Raw genomic sequence first — 11,121 nt, forward strand, 5'->3', positions numbered from 1 at the left:
TGATGTTTCACTCTATGTTCTAGAAAGTGTTGAATCAAAGATGGCATCTAGTTTTCATTATTGAAGTTATAGCCTACTTCTAATGCGACTTCCAACAAGGTTGCGTTAAACGTTTAACGCTACCATGGAGAATTATTTGCACACAATTAAAAACTATTTTTTAATGATGCCAAAGAAGTATAACTTCTCACGCGCGAACATAAGTACACGCACCCATTTTTTTTCTTGTGTTTTACATTGAATTCTGTTGGTTTTTGATGGTATATGTTGTATGGGGTTTATGTTTATGTTGTATTTTAGAGGTTTTTATTGTATTATTTTGATTAATGTTAAATTTTAGTTTTATTCATTGTGTTCTGTTGGGTTTTGTCGGTTTCTGGAGAATGACATTCCATTAGTTTCTATTGTATTTTAGTGGGTTTCATTGTATTCTGTTGTTTGAAGTTGTAATGTGTGTCGGGCCACCGCCACTGGAAGTGGGAAAGTAATGCTAGAAGTGAGCGCCAGGTGAAGAGCCCTGCACCGCCTCACGGCACAGCACGATGAAGAGGGGATAGCGATGGCACTCCCGGTGTGGCCACGGAGGGCCTGGGTGCCGGACTGCCGTCTCGGGAACACGACTTCCAGGCTGCAGGTCACCGTGCCCCAAGTAAAACACAGTCGCGAGGCCCGGCATTTGCTTACATATGTCCCAATCCAGGTCATTATCTTATATTTACGTCCTACACAGTTAAACTTGTAGATTTTTTGAGTGGCAAAACTTCAACTAAATGAAAAAAATATATCTACATATAGTGTATACTTTTCGCATAATTAGCTACAAAAGATTAATATTTAACATTTCTGTGCAGTATTGATAAACAGCACTAAATGGAATAAATAACTGAAAATTTTGATGTTTGAAGGAAATACTGTTGGTTACTGCGTGATATGGTTTCAAATTCCTTTAAAAAAAATTATTTAATTTTATTTAGCCTTGTTAAGTCATAAATATTCTAATGATTTAAAAAGAAAAAAACAGGTAAATTTTAAATATTATCTTCTAAAATAAATTAAACCATATATCTCATAGCAGCCACTAAAATTCACTTTAAATCTAAAGAGTTCCAGTTTTATATTCTATTTCATTTTTCTTATCCATAATACTGCACGAAAACGTTAAAAGTATGCAAAAAGTGATTTATATATGTAGGTATATAGGTATACACACTCCATGAAAATCACACATTTGAGGCCTTCAGGGCTCCCAGGACAACCGGTACGATAGTTTGCTCGCTAATTATTTTTTTTATTTGATAGTATATACTTGTAGGAAGGTGCCTATGCACCAGCTATATCGGTACCAACGGCCAAAGTGGCCGAAAAAAAAATGTTTGTGATATACTCCACGAAAACAACACATTTGAGGACTTTAGGGCTCCTGGGACAACCTGTACGATGGTTCGCACTCTAAATAAAAATTTTATTGATAGTAAACACATGTATGAAGGTCACCATGCAATTGCTCTATCGTTATGTTTGCTCATTTTCTTGTAAAAATATTAAAACTTGGTTGGAAATGTCCGTATTTGCGTGGAATGACTGGCATTAGTCCCAAAATTTCTGTCCCGGGCGGCCGGATAGAGCCGGCGGATAGAGCTAACTTCTGCTTAGTAAACATATTTATAATTTGAGGTTAGGAACTGTATTTTTTACCTATGGTTCGACTCCCGCCCCCGACGGAGAACAACGCATGGTGTTGAATCACCGCACGCAGTGTGAACACCAGGAGGTAACAGCTCAGGGAGTGGCGAGAGTTGTATTTGCAGTGGCAATGATTCAGCTTAGATTGAAAGAATTTCCTCCTTCCCCCGCTCTATTATTTTCCCCATATGAACAGAAAAGTTTATTTTTCTGTTTATAATTATGTTTGACGCTAATTCCTGGTTGATTTCTTGATGCCATCTTTTTTAAACGATTCTAACGTCATGGGGATATTTTTATTTATCTTCCTAGCCAGTACCTTTCAAGCCATTACACAAACATACCAGTACAGCTTTAGCCTTTTTGCATATAGGCAGTGCATGGTTTGTTTTGCTAGACAACTGTCAGAGTGCTGTCGACTGTAGAACAGACACACACTCCGTGGTTAACACCTTCCTCGCCTGCAGATACCCCAGTGATTGAAAAAAATATAAAATAATTGAGCCTGAATCCCCGCTTTCAAAACTAGCTCAACTAACGAACAGAGTACAATCTAAAACACGATGTTTTTAGATATACAAAACTAATGCTTAACCCGAGCACGGAAGTGTTGTAGTTTCCATGTTTGTGAAACAGACGGTAACTTAGCATTATATAATGTTGTTTGTTCAAATGTAACGTGATGTAAAAAGTACAAAGTTTTACCTTTACAAAACTTTGGAAATGTAATGAAAAATTATGGTTTCAAGATTATTTGAAAACATTTAAAAAAATGCTTGTAACTTAATATAGATTACATAGAAATGCAACCAATTAATCTCGAGTAAATTCAAGGAAAAATACAATGTACTAATGTTTAGGCGTTATAGACGTATGGTTTGTTGTGTTTTTATCGTGGGAATTTTTTAAATTTTTTTTTGTTATATATACTTAATATATTCTTCCTCACTATAAATTAATATTAAAATATTTGTAGTAGCTTGCTTGCTAAATTAGATATGTTAGAATATCACTGATTTGCTTCAATTGCACCAAAAATTATTTAAATATTCTTGCACAAACGATAAGCAAATTGATTACAGTGAATAACTAATGAAAACCTTACTCTTTTATTAAGCCGTTAGTTTTAAATATTTTTTATATAATATTATTTTGTAGCCGACTAAAACTAAGCGATTACAGGCAAGATAATTCCCCAAAATATTTAACGTAGTGAATGTAATATTAAATGTGTGCATTTAAAAAAGGAAAGGTTAAAAGATGGACTTAAATCTATTGAGTATAAAATATATATTTACATTCAAAACTTAACATTTCGTAAAAAAATACAAAATTTATATAAAAAACAAAGGCAACATATACAAGGACTAGTGAGTGACTCATTTACCAAGTCAATACAACATAATTCACACATCAACATACATGAAACACAGGCACGGGTAAAAAATATAAAGTTCAGTCTTGAAAAAAAAACACTTGGTTTTTGCTGTTGATTTTGATTTAGGTGCTTGTAGTCATTTGGCAGGCCTCATTCTGTAGACTACAGAGGTCTGTGTAATTAGATGAGTAACGCGGTTACTACGCATGGGGTCTGTTTCATTTCGGCTTCGGTAATACTGAACACGTGCTCTAGACGCACACTGCACTCAAGTCACGCCTATAAGCTCACACGCTCACGACCTGGCTTCTCGTCCTTGGACATCGTGACGGCACTGCAGTTGGTACCACTGGCGCGGTCATTAAGGGTACCCGGGGTGGTGTTCGTCCCCGAGGTCGTCGCCACCCGACAAGTCGCCCCCACCGCCGTGACCGCCGCCCCCGAAACCACCGCCGCCTCCCAAACCACCCCCGTGACCACCTCCGAAACCACCGCCGCCTCCCAAACCACCCCCGTGACCTCCTCCGAAACCACCGCCGCCTCCAAACCCACCCCCGTGACCACCTCCGAATCCACCGCCGCCTCCCAAACCACCACCATGACCGCCCCCGAAACCACCGCCGCCTCCCAACCCACCTCCGTGTCCTCCTCCGAAACCACTTCCATGACCGCCTCCATACCCCCCGCTTCCTAAGCCGCCCCCGAACCCACCGCCTCCGCCTTCGACGTGCTCAACGGCAACGATTGAAGTCGTGCCGTGGCCTCCGCCGCCGCCACCCCCGTAACCGCCGCCGTGTCCGCCTCCGAAGTCACCACCACCGCCGCCTCCGAATCCTCCTCCACCTCCGTAGCCACCCTCATCGTGGCCGCCACCCAGGCCTCCGCCGCCGCCACCCCCATGGCCTCCACTGAAACTATCGCCATGACCGCCTCCGAAGCCACCGCCTCCGTCTCCAAAACCGCCTCCGTGGCCACCGAAACCACCGCTCCCGAAACCTCCTCCTCCATGACCACCGCCCCCAAAACCACCTCCTCCGTAGCCGCCGCCTCCGAAGCCTCCCCCTCCATGACCGCCGCCTCCGAAGCCACCGCCTCCAAAGCCTCCCCCTCCATGACCACCGCCTCCAAAGTCGCCGCCTCCAAAGCCACCGCCGCCGAAGCCTCCTCCGCCTCCGTGGCCTCCGCCTCCAAAGCCACCGCCGCCGAAGCCTCCTCCGCCTCCGTGGCCTCCGCCTCCAAAGCCGCCTCCGCCGCCTCCGACGACCACCTCGTAGGTCTCATCGCCACCGCCGTGACCACCGCCGCCGCCGCCGTGGCCCTTGATGACCTTGTAGACGGTGTGTACGTGGTGTATGTGCTTGACCTTGAGCGGCACGTGGATGATGACCTTCTTCTTCCTGCAACCAGACACACGCCAATGTCACAGGACGTCACACGTCACACTCGTTAGTCTACTCCGCTGCATCAAACAAGGTAACGACATTACTGTGAAATTTATATTTGTACGTTATACTTTCAATGGCTGTACTTGAGAGATGTTATTTTATTTACATAATGCTCACTGCTGGTATGTTTTGTTCTGCCACATTCCATAATTGCATAAAATAATTACGCGAGTTTGAAGATCAAGAAAAATCATTATTAAAAATACAAATTTTTAAATTGGCCTTCACTATTTTAAGGTTGGCAGCCTTGCGTCACGCAGCGGCTAGCAGCCAACGTGGGTATAAACTTCGTATGGTCGGTTCGTTGTTACGTTGGCCGTCTGAGTGAAGAGTGACGCGAACAAGATAACTTCCCAACCAACTACGTTCAACACACGGGCCTATGTGAAGTCAGCGCGACAAAGTTTGCGGGCGCGACAGTCTTCCCTATTGCGCTGGAATCACAAAGGTGCGATGCCAAGAATTCGATGCGAAAGCAAAATATCGCGTTAATACAAAAATGCTGTTTCCGCCTGGCGACAAACAAAGATAAACAAACAGAAGACAACAAATTTATTGCGATTTTCTCTTTCCATCGTGTCGACGTTGCATTGATCGTCAGAATTTCGGGTTCGAAAGAAGGTTACACTGGTGCTTTGAAAACATAGAGGTGTAAGTATTAATTTCTTGAATTTATATTTGCGTAGTGATTTTTCCGAATTAATGTTATCAATTTTAGAATAAAACATATTTCTCTCAAACAAGTCGATTGAAAACGAAAACCGGTAAACATTAATGGCTTTTTTTTTTTAGTTAAGGGGCGTATCTTATGCCCAGAAACATTTTATATATAATTGTTTTTTTTTCCGGAAGTAGCCCTATTTACTTTTATGGAGACCCACCCCCGGAAAAATTAGAAATTTACTTTTTCAAACAACAATATTAGCCCAACCTGCAACTTAAATTTCGACGATGGGTTTGCTTTTTTATTTTGGGATATTTTGATATTCTATTCTGATAAATTATCCTCAGGTCAGTTTTATTAATGCTTACGACCAAATTTCCGGTGAATCGCGTCATTATACGTGTCAATAAAATCTTAGATTTTTTTTTCCTAATACGAAATCATGATTTGGAATAGGTTACATTAAGTTACACGATAATAACAATTTAATTTTCCTTTGCCAATTAATGTTCATATTTTTTACAGAACACTGGACAAAAAACAATAAATAAAAATGAAAAGCACCAGCGCGGGACCCGGCTTGCCCTGCCCTAGAGCCGCCCATGGGCAGTTTGTAGCGCGGGTGAAACAGCGCGATCGCAATAACATCTCGGCTGTTGTGAATGCGCTGATGTCGACCCTCATAGCTCTCCGCTCGAGACGCCGTACTGGCGCCAGTCTTAGCCTCAGTGACTCTCATTGCTGACCCTATCACTTTATAGCTATGTGAGCTAGTGAAAAATAATATCGTCTTCTTAAAAATTTCCATAATTAATTTATTACCATTAAAGTCTCTAAAAAAAACAGTATTAGCTATTTGTAATGTCCAGAAACAACACATATAAATTGAAACGTAAAAATGAGGCAGGTATCAGTATTTTTATTTCTATTCTTTATCAGACGTGTTTTAAATTTTTTTATTAAATTAAAAGAAAATTATATTAGACCATATATTTTTATGCTTTTTTATTTATTTTTTGATGTCCATTCAGGTGGTCGACAACACATTTTCAAAAACCCTGCAATAAATGGGCTTTAGCATCACTTGGTGTATTTCCAACGCACACAGAATGTCACACAACCCGGAACCTTACTTGTTGTCCATTATTAACTCGAGATTAGCGCTTGGTCGATGATTCTTACCCGCCTCCGTGTCCTCCAGCACTGCCACCATTCCAGAGAGAAGCCGTCAGAAGGAGCACCAACTGGAAAGAAAAAGAACAATACGAACGTGAAATTTGGCCACATATATGTTAAAACTTATCCGCAGTATCACATCCTGTCAAACTACTGAGATTCAGAGATATTTGACTGAAACACTGACAAAACTGCACCCAAATCCGTTTGATTTAAGGCATTTTTAACAGTGTCATAATTAAATTAGAGTGTAATGCATTGCAATGGATAAGATAAAGTTTTATGTCGCATAATTGACCACGAGGCTTAAGGACATAGAATACTAATTTTTTTTTCCTCTGTAATGTCATGCTTTTGCTCCTGATTCTAAGTAATTTCATGATAAAACTCAACAATTGTTTCTAAAACTATTTTATCGTTTTAATAAACGTGCGCCGGCTGCTCGACGACTAAAGATCCGAAGACGTCCGCTTCATCCTCTGTGGCGTGTGGTGTCCTCCTGGTTTCCCCTCTGCCCCCTCCACACACCCATGAACCCTCCCCTCTCAGGGGCGCACAGCGCAGGCGCAGGCGGGACTCGCGCTCGGCCTTGTTCTGGGTCAGTAGTAGTCATATCAGCTGTTCCAGCGTCGCTGTGATGCTCTGAGGTAAGCTACGGCAATAGTTAGGTGATCTACGACTTGTGTTGAGGTTCGTGGTGGTTGAGCCACGTACACTTACCCTTTAGCTTTTCAAGTTTTTTTGATGTGTAACATCCTAGCTCTCGGTATTCACGCAATTTCGTGAATGGAACGTAAGTCACCTGGAACGGAAATATGTAACCACAGTGCTGCCATCTGTGGCGGATGGCGCGGACCAAAGTTCACAAAGCCAAAGGGTAACTTTATAGTATTAACTGTTTAGTGAATTTTAACAAGATAGGCAGTATTTTAATCCAATTCCTTGTCGAAAATCGGGTCCAAAGTCGGGGTTAAGTATTTATTCAAGAAATTTTTGCTTTTATTCGGGCCGTTTCATTATATAGTTTAACATTTTCTCTGTAAATTCTATAGTTTACGTAGCTGCTCCAGCTACGAATTCTAATGGTGGGTGCGGAAACTTCGTGTGTTTTATTCAAGAAATGTAGTTGAAAACACAATTTGCGTATATATTTATCACGAACGGCATTGTTTTTAAGAATTCTACGTTAAATTTCGTGTCCGAGTTGCGTATTATAAGTGTGTAGGCAACATAAGAACGCATGAATTTTCTCGTTACGGAGGTTAGACGTCACACATTTCTGGCGAGTAATTAAAGACTCGCTCAAATGTTGTATTTTTTTTTTGTAAAATTTTCCTGGCTTTATTGTTTTTGTCATTCGTATTTTTTTTTCTGCTTGCTACTATTTCTTGCCATGCCTTTTCACTCCATACTACAGCGATTGCCTTATTTCTCAATTGTTTTAAAGCCTGAAAATGGGCTTTAATTACAGGATTAGTGTTTTTGCGCTCTTCCTAATTAGAAAATGTATGGTTCACTGTTTTTGAGGAAGATGTTCCATATTCACTTTTGCGATTTAAAAGCTCATGAGACCTGGTTTTGATAAATGTAAATGTTTCCCCGTGAGTGGTTCACTAATCATCGTTACCGTTGAATAAAGTTTGTGTCAGTTTAGTATAAGCTTTCGGAAGTCGTTTATAATAGTAATATACTTGCGTATATTGCATATTGTTTCGCTTCCTAGTATTTAGGTACTCGACATTTGTTATTGAACCTCTGGGTTGTTAGCTTTTCCAAGTTCATTTACTTACCTTGTGTGACGTCATCTACAGTAGGTTAAAAATAGGTTAATCTCTATAAATGTCTCTGCAAACGATGTTTAATCTGCTGCATCCTGTGATATATTCATATCTAGCCATTATTTTAAATATAAACATAGAGTGTGTGATAAAACATTATTTTTTATGCTACAGCTCTTGTGCCATGCTTAGTTCTTTTGTTAAACCACCCGTAGCGTTATTACTTACTAATTGCCTTAAATATATTTGCCAGGTAAATTTAATAACAAATTATGTGATTTGCCTCTTTTATTTAGTGCTGCCTTATGAGACCAAAATGTTTTACGTAAACTCGTGGACCGCATGAACCCTAGCAGTTGGTTGGTGCCTGTCCTCGAGCGAAGTAGCTAGCGACTGATCGGGCTGTTCGTTTGTTATTGGCACGCAAGCAACTTTGCAATCCAAACATTCCCCCAAAATACAACGCACAATCGTTGGGAATGTAATCTGTTTGCTTATTTGATCGGGTAACACTTGTTTGAGAAAGCATCGCAGGCAAGAAGCGCCTGAAAGGTAGTCCAAACCCCCGATGCCAGCTGCTTGAAGGGTGGAGGGGTTTAGGCGTGTCTGGTCTCTAGGCAACCCGCACAGCACAACTGCTAGCCGGGCAGCGGTTAGTCCAGGCTGACAGCGTTCTAGCTGTTGCAAAGTAGTGCGTGTGTGGAGGAGACATATATCAGCCAGTGAATACGAGTGCTTGTGGCATTCAGATGTGCCTTTCCCGTCAAATACTTGTATAATTGACATGACCTTCAATCTGCCCACATGAAAATGTGTTTGTAACCCAAGAGTTGTGTGAGTGCCTACCATACAACATGGTTTTTACACATGACGTAGTCATGTAATACGGGTGCTTATAAAGTATTAGCATAATTATCAAAAAGATTATCTACTAAAATCTTTAGATATCCAAATTAGGAAATATCAGCGAAATGTTTGGTTATTTTAAGAAAATGAAAATTCAAATTTAAAGCAGTTAGAATTCGAAAGAGATATTTGGATTTTACATCACAGAATGTGTAATTCAGGAAAATGTGCGCACAAACAAAATTAGCTAAGTCGGCCTTGATTTGGATTTGAACCAGTGCAGTAGCATGCCATATCACTCCTGTAATTCTGTATTCTTTGATAATATTTTTTCTAGACTATTACTAGTTTTACGTCATATTGATGGTTAATTCTTACCAAGATGCCCTTTGTTCACTAAATCTCTATCGCTATACGTATGCCAACCCTTCGTTGATACATAGTTTAGTTTCCTGCAGTTGACTCACCGCCACTTGGGCCCCCATGTCGCCTCGGCCCGAAGATTCACGGAGCTAGCCGATCGCGCCCGACTTGCTTCTCGTCGCGCTGGTGGTTGCTGTGGCGTCGTCGGGCGCCGGCCGGTCTTAAATACCTTCCTCCTGGTTGGCCGCGCGCAGCCGCGACGGAGAGGTGGAGGGGGGATGCAGCGGGCGGTAACACTCCGGTGGACCACCAGCTGGGCCTGGGGCAGGGAGGGGGGAGGGGCACTTTTAGTTTCACTCGGGGGAGAGCGCCCCGACACCCGGTGCATGTGCAGAAGTGAAGGGCGCCCGGCCTTGCGGAGGGGGAGGAGAACAAGGAAGCAGCGGCGAAGAGGGAGGGTGTACTTTCCCCCGGGGAGCCGACCTCAGCTGCCCTGGAGCCGTCGCGCGCGAGAGCGCACCGCACCGGAAGGAAGCGCCGGGCGCCTTTCCCCCGGCTCAAGGTCACGGCGCCCATACGTCTGCCTCTCCGACACCCGCTCCCGGTGCGGGCCAGGGCCAGGCGTCTTGTTCCTCGGAGTCAACCACGTGTTAGCCGAGCGGTTAAGCTAGGTGACAATGTTGCTGGAATGGGTAGTCTCGGCCTCTCGTTGTGGCTCCTCCTCAAACACCTCCGAGTTGCGATGGAATGGCGTAGCCATTTCCCTATGGTTCCACGGAGCTCGTGTCGGTGTATTCAGCTCTGGCCGGGAGTACATGCCAGTAAACAACTTCAAGCATTCTTCTAAAAGACAGTCTGTAGAATGGCCAATAAAATATTTGGCATGTGATTAAGAAAAGAAAAGTAATATCTTAAAGTAGTATTTTAAAAATAAGATATCTCAAATCTAAACGTATTTATTATCAAACATTTATTATCAGTATCACTGAGAAAAAATTTTATATTCTGACAATTCACTCGACATAAATGCAAACGAAGAGGCGACTGCGCGTATTCATTTGCTGAAGTGTTCTTCAGCTGGCTCGCGAGCTGCTGGTTGGCTACCACTGGTCCAGAGATGTATGCTACAGTACACCCACCCGAAATATTTTCAGGTGGCTATTCCTCGTGGAAATTGAGGTAGATAATTATTAAGTCGCTTACAGCCCTTAAATCGGTTTTAAACTTTTTTTTTCAAAATCTATAAAACATTTTGTAATTGAACTACAATTCTAGTAACATCCTTATGTTTTACGAAGTTATTTACGCTATTTACAAACTAAAAAAAGTTATCTTCCTAAAAATAATAGGGGTTGACACATCTGATTGCATTCTGACAGTGTCCCCAATGACGTTCTTAAAGATACGGCGGTGGAGGGGGGAGGGGGATAGAACCAATTTGCACAGCTTGTTTCAGGTCAAATCTATTTAAGAAAATTACGCTGCTTAAAGTTTATTTATAATGGTTAGGCAATATCCAAGGCATTGTAAACTGGTAAACTGTAGTGTTTACATTCATTATGTATCAGCCAAGAAACAAGGTTAAATCCAAGAATAACAAAAAAAAATGTGTAAAAATTTCAGTGGTGTCCATAGTTGACGGTTCTATTTCCGATTCGTCACAACGAATTCTGATGAACTCAGCTCTGCAAATATCTTTGAAAATTTATAATTTCCGCAGTACCATCACCATATAGTGGCATGAAAAAATAAATTATATAAGTTTTATCTCTTTTATTTTGCGATTTA

General features: G+C 41.7%; 1 protein-coding gene across 1 annotated transcript; it reads right to left on the reverse strand.

The window, feature by feature from the left end:
* Window positions 1-2,958: 2,958 nt before the first annotated feature.
* On the reverse strand, window positions 2,959-9,530 carry LOC134529204 (uncharacterized). The gene is made up of 3 exons (XM_063363059.1): window positions 9,438-9,530; window positions 6,353-6,414; window positions 2,959-4,458 (listed from the first exon to the last, which is right to left on the reverse strand). The coding sequence occupies exons 2-3, from the start codon at window positions 6,381-6,383 to the stop codon at window positions 3,752-3,754; spliced, it is 738 nt and encodes a 245-aa protein (XP_063219129.1). The 5' UTR covers window positions 6,384-6,414; window positions 9,438-9,530; the 3' UTR covers window positions 2,959-3,751.
* Window positions 9,531-11,121: the final 1,591 nt, after the last annotated feature.

The sequence above is a fragment of the Bacillus rossius genome, chromosome 1 (assembly GCF_032445375.1).
Source record: "Bacillus rossius redtenbacheri isolate Brsri chromosome 1, Brsri_v3, whole genome shotgun sequence".
Taxonomy (NCBI): domain Eukaryota; kingdom Metazoa; phylum Arthropoda; class Insecta; order Phasmatodea; family Bacillidae; genus Bacillus; species Bacillus rossius.

Excerpts from the sequence above, each read along its gene's own strand:
- LOC134529204 (XM_063363059.1), bottom strand. The coding sequence starts at position 6,383 with ATGGTGGCAGTGCTGGAGGACACGGAGGCGG. Across the intron at positions 4,459-6,352 it reads GCTGGAGGACACGGAGGCGG|GAAGAAGAAGGTCATCATCC; the intron begins GTAAGAATCATC and ends GTCTGGTTGCAG.